At 40.5% G+C, this 16102-nt stretch overlaps 1 protein-coding gene and 1 long non-coding RNA gene across 21 annotated transcripts in view; one reads left to right on the top strand and one right to left on the bottom strand.

Annotated features, from left to right (window-relative positions):
• The window catches only part of MFSD1 (major facilitator superfamily domain containing 1), a 138960-nt gene extending 133804 nt beyond the window's left edge, over positions 1-5156 (bottom strand). For 4 of the 15 annotated variants that reach the window (XM_064585795.1, XM_064585787.1, XM_064585789.1 and 1 more), the window contains exons 1-3: positions 4879-5151; positions 1171-1223; positions 132-244 (exon numbers count right to left, since the gene is read on the bottom strand). In XM_064585795.1, coding sequence (XP_064441865.1) covers positions 132-244; positions 1171-1223; positions 4879-5050 — 338 coding nt within the window. In that variant the 5' untranslated portion in view covers positions 5051-5151. Of the gene's footprint in view, positions 1-131; positions 245-1170; positions 1224-4565; positions 4812-4878 lie in introns of those variants that run through there. The other 11 variants (XR_010409846.1, XM_064585785.1, XM_064585784.1 and 8 more) reach the window with 8 other exon arrangements.
• An 80-nt stretch (positions 5157-5236) lies between these two features.
• LOC129045379 (uncharacterized) overlaps positions 5237-16102 on the top strand; it is a 55573-nt gene continuing 44707 nt past the window's right edge. For 4 of the 6 annotated variants that reach the window (XR_010409861.1, XR_010409864.1, XR_010409860.1 and 1 more), the window contains exons 1-3: positions 5237-5546; positions 8076-8226; positions 9589-9669. This is a non-coding gene — a long non-coding RNA (uncharacterized LOC129045379). The other 2 variants (XR_010409866.1, XR_010409865.1) reach the window with 2 other exon arrangements.

Consider the following 16102-nt stretch of genomic DNA (forward strand, 5'->3'; position numbering starts at 1 on the left):
AAAAAAAAACCTAATGTAGATTATTACAGTCAATACAGAGTTTTATTCAGTTCTTTATAGAAATACCTTAATCTGGTTCTGTGCTTTCCTAATAATATTTTACCCATAGGTGAGATGTTTTTCAAGCTTACCGTATTCCAAATACTCGGTCTATCAAAAAGCCACCAAAAAAACACAAAACTACATTGGGCCAAGAATACCAGGCATACAGCAGCATGAATTTCGTCGTATTCACCTGCATATCCTATATGGGAGGAAAATAAAACTATTTTTTTCCAAACAGTTAAGTTTAGCAACAAATCAAAACGTTCTTTTTGTGTAGGACAGGAGTTTCTTAATCATTTGTGGTCACTAAATGCTTTGAGAATTTCATGACAGCTATGGCCCCTGCCCCAGAAAAATGGTCACACCTGGGATCCCTGGGAACTTCCTGGGTCCACATGCCTTTCAGAGGCTTCATGGAGTCCAGGATCAATTAGAGCCCCCATTACTGGAACCATCTCCCTCTGCACCTACCTGTATCTTCTACATTCTTATTCCCATTATACCATGTGCATTGGTGTTCCCCCCACATGGCAAAAGATAATCTTAGCCCATCCCTACGTCCCCCCCCACTAAATCCTACCTTCTTTCCCTTTCATTCTAGAATGTGAAGGGCCAATCTGTTTCTTCCTGTCCAAAGGTAAAAACCTTAAAAAGCAAAAACTATCTAAATACACAAGAAACTATAAATATCAAATGTATTTTTACAAAACCAGACTAAAAATACTGACATGGAGAATCCTCAGCAGTCAGCATTCACATTTAAAAAATAGAAGAACAATAAAAAAGACATATTTAAAAAAGCAAAAAGCTATCCTACAGAATCATTTGTCATTCAGATGATGACACAATTGGAAAGTGAATTGCAAACAAAAATTTGCTAATACTTTTTGGTAATTCTGTGGAAATAGCAATTATTTAAAGTGTAAAACACTAGTCACAAGTGCTATAAATGAATTCTTTGTGGTCACTCATTCCAACTCAAGAACACTCCTTACTACATATGGATTTTACTACAGATGTTAAAATGGATTCAATGGACAATATTTCAGACTAAGCAATCTGAGACCTGATGATGCCTCCCTCAACAGCTATCCCTACTCCAGAGAAAGTAAAAAATCAACTTACCCTTTTAACCTGAGTCTGAAGGGCAGCAGGATTATCATAGCAAAAATAGCTGCCTAGGATAAGGAAGAGCAAACATTTTATAAGTGATAATACTGCCCATAAGAAGTTTCAGGTTACAAATATTATTCAATTGGTGATTTTCAATGTTTATAGGAGGCGCTCCAGGACTGACACCCATGGACCACCTCCCTTCCACTAATATTTTCTAAGTTGTAGCCAAATAATGCAGAGAAAACATGCCAAATGATTTACAAATTACTTTTGTGCATATACAGCAAATACTGGGAACCTAGATTAAGAATAAACATTGTTAAAATGTCTATCCTGCCCAGAGCAATTTACACTTTCAATGCAATCCCTATTAAAATACCATTGGCATTTTTCAAATAGCTGGAACGAACAATCCGAAAATTTGTATGAAACCAGAAAAGACCCCAACCACCAAGGGAATGATGAAAAAGAAAAACAAAGCTGGGGGCATCACATTGTCTGATTTCAAGCTATATTACAAAGCTGTGATCACCAAGACAGCATGGTATTGGCACAAAAACAGACACAAAGACCAATGGAACAGAATAGAGACTCCAGAAATGCACCCTCAAGTCTATGGTCAACTAATCTTTCACAAATCAGGAAAAAATATCCAATGGAAAAAAGACAGTCTCTTCAATAAATGGTGCTGAGAAAATTGGACAGCTACATATAGAAGAATGAAACTGGACCATTCCCTTACACCATACACAAAGATAAACTCAAAATGGATGAAAAACCTCAATGTGAGACAGGAATCCATCAAAATCCTAGAGGAGAACATAGGCAGTAACCTCTTCGACCTCAGCCACAGCAACTTCTTTCAAGACACGTCTCCAAAGGCAAGAGAAACAAAAGCAAAAATGAACTTTTGGGACTTCATCAAGATAAAAAGCTTCTGCACAGCAAAAGAAACAGTAAACAAAACTAAGAGGCAGCCCACAGAATGGGAGAAGATATTTGCAAATGACATTACAGATAAAGGGCTGATACCCAAAATCTATAAAGAACTTTTCAAACTCAACACTCAAAAAACAAATAAGCCAGTCAAAAATGGGCAGAAGACATGCAAATGGCTAACAGACATATGAAAAAATGCTCAACATCATTAGCCATCATGGAAATACAAATCAAAACCACAATGAGATACCACCTTACACCAATCAGAATGGAAACAACAAATGTTGGCAAGGATGTGGAGAAAGGGCAACCCTCTTACACTACTGGTGGGAATGCAAGCTGGTACAGCCACTCTGGAAAACAGTATGGAGGTTCCTCAAGATGTTAAAAATAGAGCTACCCGATGATCCAGCAATTGCACTACTAGGTATTTACCCCAAAGATACAGATGTAGTGAGAAGAAGGGCCACATGCACCCCAATGTTCATAGCAGCAAAGTCCACAATAGCCAAACTGTGGAAGGAGCTGAGATGTCTTCAACAGATGAATGGATAAAGAAGATGTGGTACATTTATACAATGGAATATTATTCAGCCATCAGAAAGGATGAATACCCACCATTTGCATCGACATGGGTAGAACTGGAGGGGATTATGTTAAGTGAAGTCAGTCAAGCAGAGAAAGACAATTATCATATGGTTTCACTCACATGTGGAACATAAGATATAACACGGAGGACCATTGGGGAAGGGAGGGAAATCTGAAGGGGGAGAAATGAGAGAGGGAGACGAACCATGAGAGACTATGGACCCCAGGAAACAAACTGAGGGTTTCAGAGGGGAGCGCAGTGGGGGGTGAGGGTAACAGGGTGATGGGTATTAAGGAGGGCACATGTTGTGATGTGCACTGGGTGTTATACATAACTAATGAATCACTGAACACTACATCAAACACTAATGATGTACTATACAGTGGCTAACTGAACATAATAAAAATTAAATAAAGAAGTTAATCAACAATTAATTGTCATTTTACTTTCACTATGCTTCATAGGTCTTTTTTTTTTTTTTTAGCATTTTCATGCAGCTATATTTTCCTTATTTGAAGCTACCAAAACACACACACACTAAAGATTTCACAAACATCCCCAGCAGTTTCCTAATAACGTAACCTGAGGTCACCACTTACCATGAGAGCACAGGAACAGAGTTTAACTACTCTGAATGAATATTTGAAACAATAATCTAGCTCTACAAACAGAATACCCAAGATCAAATACTGTAGTGAATACAGCATCAGGACTGAAAAAACAGTTCTAAAAGATTAAAACATGATGATAATGTCTGTTGGGGGTAAGAAAGAAATGTAGAGAGGTTTGACATTCATGCACTCATATTTTTTTTAAGATTTTATTTATTTGACAGAGAGAGACAATGAGAGAGGGAACACAAACAAGGGGAGTGTGAGAGGGTGAAGCAGGCTTCCCGATGAGCAGGGAGCCCAATGCGGAGCTCCATCCCAGGACCCCGGGATCATGACCTGAGCCGAAGGCAGATGCTTAACTGACTGAGCCACCCAGGCGCCCCATGCACTGACATTTAAAGTAATTTAACTGACAGGGACGCCTATCAGTTATATTTATGCCATGCATAAAGCTATTGGATAGGCATCATCTTTCCACAAAGTGTGGGGGAAGGAGTGAACAAAGAGTTGCAAAGAAACTAAGCCCAAAGCATCCTTCATGCCTGTTTACATATTCCAGCAGCAGCATAAAGTTATCCACCATAATGTTCCTAAACTTGTTGATTACACAGGTTCTAGCGAGCGCCCTGAAAAACACATTGTGACCTCCATACCATACCAAACTGACATTAAAATGCTGCTGAATACATCAGTTGCAGGAATACAAGCAGATGTTTTAGAAATTACCTCAAGAAACTATTTCATGCTTGCGGAGTCATCAGATTTCGTAACAAACCAAATACCGCCAAGACTACCACGAGTCCCGTATGGTTACTTCACTAGTGGCAGAGCGGAAGAGTAAGAGAACACATCTACTCACTGAAGCTATCAGCAAGACACATTGATGTATTTACCCAAAGACGATGAGAAACATAAGAGACTGCTAACGTATTAGTCATTCAAGGCGGGGGGGGGGGGGGGGGATAGTGCTTAGAGGTGGGTAGTTCAATCTTTCTGAATTCCTTCTTAACAATATATCGACAGGAGCTTTAAGAAATAGGAATTCCGGGGCGCCTGGGTGGCTCAGTCGGTTAAGCGACTGCCTTCAGCTCAGGTCATGATCCTGGAGCACGGGATCGAGTCCCGCATCGGGCTCCCTGCTCGGCGGGGAGTCTGCTTCTCCCTCTGACCCTCCCCCCTCTCATGTGCTTGCTCTCTCTCATTCTCTCTCTATCAAATAAAAAAAAAATAAAAAAAAAAAAAAGAAATAGGAATTCCTTTACCTCTATGGCCCCAGGGGGCGAGCTGCTAGCCTCCGGGACTTCTTGGAGGGCAAAAGAGAGGGACAAAACTCGCCCAGCTCAGTCCCCTGACCTCCACCTCCAAGACGCCGAAGGGCTAGCAACGTCCACAGGCTTCAATGGAGTCCCGAAAGAGGGAAAAAAGGAAGCTCAGGAGCTTAAATCAGAAGCTGCACGGAGGCCGCGGGGCAGCTCTGAGCTCAGTGCGGATCTCGGAGATCCCAGAGAAAATCAGAAATTTCTGGATTATCAGCCCCACCCTACCCCACCCCACCCCATCAGGCCAGATGCTCACCGAAGCCCAGGAAGCACATCAGCAAAAGCACCAAAAGCCGGTGCGCCAGGCGACTAGGGTCGCAAAGGGCCGGCAGCGCTCCGGGCACAGCCGAGACGGCAGGGGCACCTCTGCCAGCCTCATCGGGGCCGCCTTCCAGCAGTGCCCGCGCTTCCTCGTCTTCCTCTTCCATTGGGTCGGGGGAAGACCGTGACGCGAGAATGTTGACTTGGAGAGAAAAGCGTGTTGCCGGAGCCCGGGGAAGAATGTGCTCACGTGGCCGCTGTAGCTCACGTGACGCCCCGACGGATCACGCAGAGCCGAGCTCACGTGGGTGGCCCTGATCACGTGGCAAGCAGGACCGGCCGGGTAGGTAAGGAGGAGGCGGAGTTTCGCCATTCGTTCTGTTTGGGGGCGCTTTTAAGCTTCCCTCCTTCGGCCTTCCACCGCGGAGAGTGCTGTCCTTTTGTTTCCTGCCCCGCCCTCGTTGCAGACTCGCGCAGCTCCAGCGGGAGAAGTGCGGGCCTCGCGTCCGGTTCGACGCCGGGCTCCTCCTGCGTGATCCGATGTGGGCTGGAGACAGGAAAAGACGGGCCGCCCTTCCCGCAGCGTTGCTCTCCTCGGCCTCTTTGCGCCTAATACTAACACATTTGCTTGAACACCTAATGATGTGTCAAGTGACGTGCCAGGTACTGGGAACACAAATGTAATGAGACGAGCTCTCGGACCTCAAAGAGTTTACGGCTTAGTTGGAGACATTGACAAAAACTTGTACTTAAAAAAAATTATGATGAATGTGGTGAGAACTGTGACTTAAAAAAGCACTGAATTTTATTGAAAAGCCAGGGCAGGGCATTTGGGAAACGGAGAACAGATGCACAGTTTTGATAGCGTTGCAGTAAAGTAGCCATAGAGGGGGGTGGGAAATGCTGAAGGTACTTGAGGTTGGTATCTAAGCAAGAATTAGTACAAATGAGCTGGTCATGCTACCTGTTTCAGGGGATGAGTTACTGGGAGAAGGGGAGGGGTGGGTAGGAGGGATAATAAAGATGCAAGCATGAAACAGAACTGGACTCTGTGTGTGTGTGTGTGTGTGTGTGTGTGTTGATTTGGGATTGCAAGAGAAGAAACTCAAGAGTAGGAACACTAAAGCTGTTCCATGAAGATCCGTGCAAGGATTTTTAGCAGAATAGCAAAAATACAAGATTTGTGTTTTTAAAAATTCAATCTGGCAACACCACTCGATCCCCGCCTTTCTGCGTGTCTCCAAGCTTTACGAAAAGAATTTTGAGGGTGACAATCCTAGAGGTCTAATTACAGTGATGATTACTAGGTATTAGGAAGATCAGAGGTGGCAGGAGCCTACAATGGGGAAATAGGGATGGAGCAAAGGAGACAATAAGTATTTAGGAGGTGAAATGGGGATGACTTTGTGAATAATAGCATATAAGGTCTGAACGAAAAGGACTCGAGAATGTCTCCCAGATATCTAGCATAGGCCTCAAATAGAGGTCTAGGAAGAATAAAGGAAGAGAGGAGAGTGGGGGAGAGTGTCAGAGGAGATAAATTAGTTTGGAACTTGTTGCCTTTGAGATGTCTGCACATGAGGTCTCCACTTTCCACCTCCCATTCTCTCTTCGGTTCCCAGAGAGTAGCCCTGGGTCTAATGAAACTGTTTTGCCAAGATGACTAACAACTCCCATTTTCCCAATTACAGTGATCACTTCTCTGTCCTCATCTTACTCGACTTCTCAGCATCAGTTGATGCAGTTGACAGTCTCCTCCTTCATGGTCCCCTTGACAGTACGTTTGCCTTGTTTTCCTCCTAGTCTACTAGGCTGTCACTTGTCTCATTTGTCAGCTCCTCTTCTTTGACTTGAATTCTAAATGTTCAAGTGCTCCAAGACCCAGTCCTGGGCTCTCTTTCACTCATCCAGTCCCATAGCTTGAAAGATCATCACACTCTCTGTGCTGCCCACTAGTAGCCATCACTGTGCTATTGAGCACTTGAAGCGTGGCTACTAATTGAGATGTACTGTATGTGTAAAGTACACACCAGATTTCAGAAACTTAGTATGAAAAAAGAAAATACTGTGTTAATTTTTATACTGATCACATGTTAAAATGATGACATACAGATATTGGGGCAAGCAAGATATTACAATTAATTTTACCTGCTTTATTAATGGCTGCTAGCAAATTTTAAAACTGTGTATGTGGCTTACATACATACATACTTGTATAAATGTCTACAGAGAGAGAGAGAAAAATGTGGTAAAATGTTAACATTTAGGGGATCTGGGTTCCAGGTATATGGAAAATCTTTGTACTAGTCTTTCAACTTTTCTATGAGTCCTGTTACTGTATGGCCTATTGCTAATCAAGCAAATTGACTTACTTTATAATTACCAAGTGATGAAAAAATAGGAATGAGGGCATAGGTATAGACTTCATCATCTGGGACACAAGGCGCTTGGATTGACCAGCCATTTTCATTGGTGTGGGGATGGCTGCAGCCTCTTAAGCAAAGTTAGCCCCATACACAGAAAAGAGGGTAGAGTTCTCTTGAAAACCTTAAGGTCTAGATTCAGCCTTCACATGCCTTTACTTACTACCACTCCTCCAGAGGGCTGTGTGGGTCACACATAGGGTCACACATAGGTTATCCCCATCCTATGCAGAAGCCAAGCTGAAAACCTCATAGTCCTTTTCAGTGCCTTCTTTCCCTCTCTGGTCCACATCCACCCCACCTCTCCCCACCAGCCCTGCCAGTTTCTAATGTGGGACAAGAGTGAGGAGTGTCTGGTTCTTCTTGGGATCCCAGAAGCAGTAATAAGTGAGCTTGATCTCCAAGAATGGAGAAGATTGAGGGGGAATGGTGTGGGGAGGAAGGGGTTAAGGTATTTAAGGCAAAACAAAAACAAAAAAACTACCATATACAAAAGCTTAGAAAGGGATACAAAATTGCATTAACTGCCCTATCAGCTTCATCCAACTCTATGTGGAAGATGTGCAAAGGAAAGCTTTGGAAGTCTGGTAAAAATAACTAGATTGATTTAAATCATGGGGTTAAGTAGTGGCAGATAAGATTGCCCTTATATTTTAGAACTGAATTGGCAAAACTGGTGGCCCAGATAATGGGAAGAAGGCATCCACCAGGAGGTCTGGGGAGTTTTGGCTAATTCATCTACTAATCATTCTTTAACTGCCTCCTTTAGTTTTTTCATTTTTTTGTTTTTTGGTGTATTTTTTGGCATTACCATCGTGACCTGAGAATCTATGTCTCCCACACATTTTGCCTGGTACCTTGCCTTTGACGTCTCCAGTGTGGAGAAAGCTCTTCCCTCACCTCTCAACTCTGGGACTCAGGTAATGATATTTTTTATTCCTTAACATTTCTCTCAGCAATATGTTTGCAAGGAAGACCACTCCGAATATCTGCTCCCTTTGCCCAGAATATAAAATTCACTCTTTTATAAAGAACTATAGCATGACATAAAGTTAAAATGATGTCTTCATTAAGCATGATTTAAAAGTTGAAGTAGAAGTGATTTTTCTTTTTTTTTAAGATTTTATTTATTTGGGAGAAAGAGAGAGAGAGTGGGAGTGAGCATGAGCAGGGGTGAAGGGGGGCTAGAGGGAGAAGCAAACTCCCTGTTGAGCAGGAAGCCCAAGGACATGGGGCTCGATCCCAGGACCCTGGAATCATGACCTGAGCCGAAGGCAGACACTTAACCAACTGAGCCACCCAGGTGCTCCAGAAGTTATTTTTCAGTAAGAAAAGATACTTAGTATATGACTTGGACTCATTGCACATTTCTGCACCTTAATTTTTCCATCAGTAAAAATCATATTTGTGACTGCATACTTTATTGGGATGCCAAGGTGATTGTGGGATTTTTAAGCATATTAATGTTCTTCATATGGAAAAAAATATGAATGACAGTGAGCAAGAAGTACTAGTCTTAATGTGTTTTAGATACAAAATTTTGCATCTAAAATAATTAAAGCCAAAGAGTGGTCTTTATGGATCTGACCCTCTATGGCCAAACTTTTTTTATAAAGATCTAAAAGAATGTTTGCATGCTCAATAAATAATGCTTTTTATTGTATAGAAAAATACCTAAGACGCATTTAGATTTATTTTATTCACCTCCAATGGAATAATTCTGTGTTTTCCTCATTTGTTTGTGGCAAATTTGAGTCCTGAAGGAGCAGAATAAATAATTCACTGGGGTTTCAATACAAATTAGTGAGTAAACAAAAATTAGACCATAATTTGCTGTATGACCTACTTGGAAGGACTGGTTAAAAGAAGGAAAGAGATTGCAAAAGATATTGTGTTAATATATATGACTATTCCACTGAATGAAAAAACTTATTAAAATTACAAAAATTACAGACCTGTTGGAAATATATGAGGTAATATGACAAAACAATAATAAAGAGATACACAATTAAGAATTAGAAGATGAAGAGGAAAAGATAAGAAAAAATTAACAACACCAAAACCAACCCCTTGGAAAAACAGCATGAGAAAGTAAATATAAGCATGCCCCTAAGGAAGTACAAGAGATTTATTACTGGGAAAAGTAGGAACTGGGAAAGAGAGAGCTCTTTCACCTCAGAGGTCAGAGCCACTGACCTCAGATCCCAGTTAGACACTTAGAACCAAAACATGCATGAGTGTAAAGTGTAAGAGTAAATATGTGTGTTTCTATTCATACACAGACCCCCAGATTGGCACAGCCTTATTACCTGTTTTGAAAATTAATTAAAGAGAAGCGACCTTCCCCCAAAGATAGGAAATTGGTGAGTATGTCAGGAGGAAAAGGAGGAAGGCTGGTATATTCGGAACAAAGATAGGTACCATGCCCAAGATGAAATGCCGTCCCAAATGCCCCTAAATTTCTAATGCCAATGACTACATTTATGCCCTACAGACTTCAATTTTTAATAAAGAGCTGTCTCTCTTACTATGATAATTTTTAATATATGTATGCATCCCTCTTTCAATCTATTTCTATATTCTCTTTATGTGTCCATCTATGCATTCATCCATATGCCTACCTCTACCTATACATTTATCTATTTATCTAATATGGTTATGGAATTGTTTTATAGATTAATTGCAAAAATAAACTCACCATATTTTTCCTCCCTCATAACAGGTGAAGGGGCTCAGGAAAGAATATGTAATATTGAATTTTCTAATTGGAAAAATTTAAAGGAAAATATATATGTATACATACATATATACATATTAAGCAACAAAAGTTGTGCACATACTTGTGAATTACATGTTGAGGAAGAGCAAGACAAAGAATGAGAAAAAGAAAAAATTAAGCTATTGGAGGAACAGACATAGGAAGTATATATGGACACATCTTACGCAGGTTGTGGGTTTACCATCCCAGCTCATTCTTTTCACCCAGTTTTTGATAATTTAAATGTTTCCTTTGCCCCTGGCACAGTGTGAAGCTCTGTCAGTAGGTGGCACAGGAGAGAGGTCTCAGGCTGGAAGAATCTAGCCTGCAGTTGGCGTGTGCTCGCTCCAGCGCTTGGCCTTGCGTAGGCCTCTCCAGTTCCCAGTTCCTGCAGTGCAGGTGAAAAAATCAAGGAACCCACAGCTTAATAGAACAAATAAATCTGTTATACTTATTACTATAACAAAGCTATACAACAAAGATGCCTCTGAAATTTAAGAAGAAAAAGAAAAGGATGCAAAAAAATTAAAATAACCAGTCTGTCGGAAGAACAACAACAGAAAGGGAAATGTGAGCATACTACTACAGAAGCAGGGCAGATTTTATAATTTGGGAAGTAATAAGGTCTTCTCTATGCTAAGCTTGAAATTTAAATCAACACACACCTATGTCAAACAGATCATAGTAAAATCTTGAAGTGAACAAACTTACCAGACTCTGGTCCGCCTGCTGTCATCTATTTGAGCATGATTTGTCTGTGTATACTGCAACATGGCAGAGTCAATGTGTGATTCAATTCATATATCTAAACCTAAACACAATTTATTCACTGTTTCAGATCCCTATGTATATATGTCTCTATCTACGTGTCTGTCTATTGCAAGACGTGACCTGCCACACACACAGTGCATTAGTGAATATGTCAGGAGGGCTGGCCCGGGGAAGGCAAAGACAGGTGTACCTGTCTTAAAATGCCTTCCTCATCCATCTCTACCATTCCTGATTCACCACAAATTTCTAGTACTAAAAATTTAAATTATCTCCTGGATTAGGTCAAAAAACAGCATTGATGCAGATGTCAATTGTTAAAAGTTGTTTCTGTCTGCCTAACAACATATCCTGAAAAATCCTCCTTATCAGTTCCTACAGATCTTACTTATTCTTTTTTTTATATCTGCATAATACTATATCATATATACGTACTGTAGTTTATTCAACCACTTTCCTATACTTGGGCATTTATTAAGCTTTCAATATTTTGCAATTACAAATCATGTTGCAATGAATAATCTGCATATGTATTTTTATATTGCTGGAAGTGTGTTCAGGCTAACGTGCAATTGCTGAGTCAAAGGATAAGTGCGTATATGGTTTTGTTAGATATTCCAAATTTCCGCTTAGAGGGGTGTAACATTTTGTGTTGTGAAAATACCTGTTTTCCCACAGCCTTACCAAGAGACTGTATTGTCAAGCTTCTGAATTTTGGCCTATTTGGGTTGGCATAGGCAGCACAGAGTGATAAAAATAACATGAAGAAATATTTACAATAGTGGATATAAATTTTTCAAGGCAGAAATCATTTGCTTTTGGATTGGCATATTCACCTATTGAGAGCATCAGTCTCCAGATGCTCTTTCTTTATTACTATCAGAAGTAAGCTCTCTCTCACACAAACGCTAAAGCTGTTTGGCCAGTGGGTGGCACTCTCGTGCTACTTTAAAGGGTAGATTCCAGACTAGCCCTCTCAGGTCACATATCTTAGGACAATAACTCTTTAAAAATCCACTGCCTGTGTTCACTAGGTAAACTAGGCAAGAGTTTCCAAGGGATAATTCTTTTTTAAAAAAACCCAAGACTAATATGCTTAGCAGGAAAGAGTTTTCTGAAGGTCTAAAGAAAAACAATGTAGCATGTTCTGATTTAAACAGCATGTGGTAGTTTTGATCTGATAACGAAAATTAGCTAAATTAAGAACCAAATTCATGGGCAATGAGAACTAAACCGTGATCATGTGGCTCTTTAATATATGTAAATATTAACAGATCTGCATTTTTGTCCTTGATGAAATGACCTACACAGGTCCAGAAAAACTGGAGGGCGGCCTTACCTGCACTCTACAGACACCCCTCTCCCTTACTCCAGTCTCCAAACAGAAATGCAGATGTCTTTGCTTAGCTCTTGCAGTCCATTTCCTAATGTTACCTTCACAAAACTGATCTTGACATGAATTCCTAGAGCATTTTTGCATTGAGAAAAATTGACAAAGATGATCTTAAGGACCAGAGAATCCTTACACTGATTACTTTGTGGGTTAAAGGGAGACGGAAATCTTAGCAAACCTAGAGTATTAAACTATAGGTCTTGAATATTCATTACTTACTTCAAAAAGCAGGTAATTTTCAAATCAAAGAGAAAGAAGGTTGAGTTCACAGATTAGAGCTGTGTTGTTTATCTTCAGTATCAGGCATATTCATTATCAAAATTAATTAAATGTCATATAGATTATATTTTAAAATATTTTATCAGCAGAGTCCTAGCAGAAAAATGAGAGCATAGGAGTAGGATACATCAAAATGGGATATATCAAAAAAAGGTCCTAAGAGCTTTAATAAAGACCACAAAAGATTAGTTGAGAATAGCCAAACTCCCATTCTAGAATAAGCACAATCAATATTCAGTAAACATTACCATGATCAATAAAACTGGCAACATGATACACACTGAGTTCTGATACCAACGGTTAAATCACTCCTTACGACAACCTTTAGCCAAATGTGGCTAAGAAATCATCTCCATTCTGAATTTCTTTCTCTGCACTGTGGAAGTTCCCCCTGCCACACATTGTCACCTGCTGGCTCAGTCCTATTTGGGTCTTACAGACTTTGTTCTAGTTGCCAGACAGTCCTGAGTTCTTGCTTATGCTCTTGTTCCAAGGTCACCTGAAGTGCCGTCTTCATAAAGGAATTCCCAGGAATGTCTTCTTCCTTTCACCATGCTTGCTCAATGTCTGTTGCTAATCATGTATGACCACAGGAGTGGCTCATCTCATTGTGTGTGTGTGAGGCCCTGTGGCTTCTGTGTGTCTCTAATTTGAGCATTCTAAGTTTTCTGGCCATAGCCTCTCTGTTTTCCTCACAAGCAGTTATAGAAGGAGGGGTTTTCAAATCTGCTCTATAAATATTGAGCTTTTTTTTCTAAAGGGAAGATTAAACTATATGAGTAATAGAAGATGACAGTGAGCTTATAAGAGTTACCATTTTATTACCTTCCATTTCTTGAACAAGAATTTCATTAAGTCTACCTAGCAACCTTGAATATAGGAGTTGAACTGGTAAATCACTCACAACTGTGAGAGGAATAGTATTTTACCTAGAACTTTTGAAATTTTTCAGAAGCTGAAATTGAAAATCAGCTAAGTGTTCCTGAAGAATCTATTACCTTTCTAGTCTGCCTGTGCATTTCAATGAGCAGGTTGAAGCAATCTGGGCATTCCATTTTTTTTCTAATAAATATGCATCTGCCAACTATTTATACATACATAATAAAATTGACTGCTTCCTGTGTCCCAGGCAGTTTTAAGCACTTACCTGGTATTATCTGACATAATCTTCACAACAACCCTATGAGATAGGTACTCTGAATATCCACATCTTATAAATGATGAATTTCTAGTATTCATCAGAGAAATGCAAATTAAAACACAATGAAATAACATTTTACACCTGTCAGAATGCCGGAAATTAAAAACACAAGAAATAACAAATATTGGTGAAGATGTGGGTAAAAAGGAACCCTCATGCACTGTTGGTGGGAATGCAAACTGGTGCAGCCACCATGGAAAACAGCATGGAGTTGTCTCAAAAAAATAAAAATAAGATTATTATATGATCTAGTAATTCCATTACAGGGTATTTACCCAAAGAAAATGAAAACACTAGAATTTAAATAAAATTAAATTAAAAAAGAAAAAACACTAATTCAAAAAAACACATGCACCCCTATGTTTTTGCAGCATTATTTACAATAGCCAAATTATGTAAGCAATCCAAGTGTCCATCTACAAATAAATGGAGAAATAAGATGTGTTATACAATACAATATTCAGCCATAAAAAAGAATGAAATCTTGCCATTTGCAACAACATGGATGGACCTAGAGAGTACAATGCTAAGTGAACTAAGTCAGAAAGAAATATCACATGATTTCACTCATATGTGGGGATTGAAGAAACAAAGCAAATGAACAAAATTTTTTTAAAAGACAGAAAAAAACCAGACTCTTAAATACAGAGAAGAAGCTGGTGGTTGTCGGAGGAGAGGTGGATGGAGGGATGGATGAAATAGACAAAGGAGTACACTTGCTGTAGATTGAGAGTATACTTATCTTGATGAACACTAAGAAATATATAGAATTGTTGAAAAATTATATATAAGTGTTAATTATTCTTGAATTTAAAAAAATTTTTAAATGGTGAAATTCTAGCTATGTAAGTAGGAAAAGGTAGAATGAGGAAACTGTAAGTAAGCCAGAGGGTCTGGGGAATATAGGCACTCTACCAAGAGCAGGCAGAGTAAATCATCCCCAGTGGACCTACACAATGCCCAGATAGAGTATCCCTCAGTAATGTAGCCTGATGACGGAGCCTATGTCCTGAGGAGAGAGAGCCAGAGGCTCAGATTGGGTGCCCATTCTGTGGGACAGGAAGCTATTGACCCTCCTAATTAGACTGGGCTAGTAAAGAGGTAAAACAAAAGAAACAATAGACCCTGGCAGGGCTTCCTGTGACCAGGACTTGAGAGCAGAGAGAGAACAAAGACCTTATTTCCATCTTGTATGGATAGGGCAAACTCCCCCTTGCGCTCTCACTGCACTGGGCCAGACTGCAGCTTTTAAAGGACTCTCCTGGGAGGCAAGGGCTCCCTGGTGGGAATAAGTTGCAAGTAATTCACCCTAAGGAAGGCAATGGGTAGCATGTGAAATGGCTGGACAATAGTTCTGTGTTCATGTTTGATTTTATGCCTTTTAGAGGCTATGGGAGAAGTGCCCCCACCATATCCTCCACAGGCATTTATAATTTCCATACAAGCAAGCCCAACTTCCAACTGCAGCTCCTTGCTTCAGGGCTAGCTATGGCCACCAGAGCCCACTGGGCCTGTGCACAGGGTGGGCTGAAAGTTCCAGACAATGAATACCAACTCTATAGTGGGGTGATAAATACCACATCCCTCTTGCCACTTGAGCAGATAACTCTGAAGTGCATGTTCCCCAGGAGAATTTTGCCCTGATTGCCCACTCTGGTAACTTAATAATACATCCTCTTAAGGGCCATCATTCCTTCCCTTCTTAGTGTCTTCTGGGCTCACCTCCTGTGTTAGGGGGGGTCTCCAAGACTCCCCTCCCCCAGGTTCAGTGATTCACTAGCAGGATTCACACAACTCAGTATAAAGTCATACTCATGGTTATGATTTATTACAGCTAAGGGACAAAAAGCAAAAAGAAAAGATGCGTGGGATGAAGCCCTAAAGAAACCAGGAACAAGCTTCCAAACTGTTTTCCTCCAGTAAATCACACAGGATGTGGTTTCTTCGTACAGCAACAAGTTTTGACAGCATGTTTGAAAAGCTGTCTACTAGGGGAGCTCATTAGAGACTCAGTCCCCGAAGTCTTTAACGACAGTCGGTCTTATAGACACCATCTGCTCGGCGTGTGCCCAAATCCCAGACCCCCAAAAGGAAGGTAGGTGTTTAGCGCAAACCACATTGTTTGCATGAGGTTTAGGCACAGTGAGCCATTCATATGAGTGTTTTGGGAACCCTCTCAAAATCCGAGTTCCCTGAAGCCAGCCAAGGGCCAACCTTGCAACAGTCCTCAGGATAGCATTAGGCCTGGTGTGTTCATGCTTTTAGCCACATAAAAAATACCCCAAATAAATTTCTTGCCCTCAGATCTTTTTGTCAGGGTTCACTTAACCCAGACTAATCCTGGAGTATGCTCCTCCTCTGAGATTACTGGCTAGTAATCATGTCAGAAACTCAATA

Source organism: Mirounga angustirostris, unplaced genomic scaffold, assembly GCF_029215605.1.
Source record: "Mirounga angustirostris isolate CCGP_5_RB_7025 unplaced genomic scaffold, mMirAng1.0.hap1 SCAF_1, whole genome shotgun sequence".
In the NCBI taxonomy this organism is placed as follows: domain Eukaryota; kingdom Metazoa; phylum Chordata; class Mammalia; order Carnivora; family Phocidae; genus Mirounga; species Mirounga angustirostris.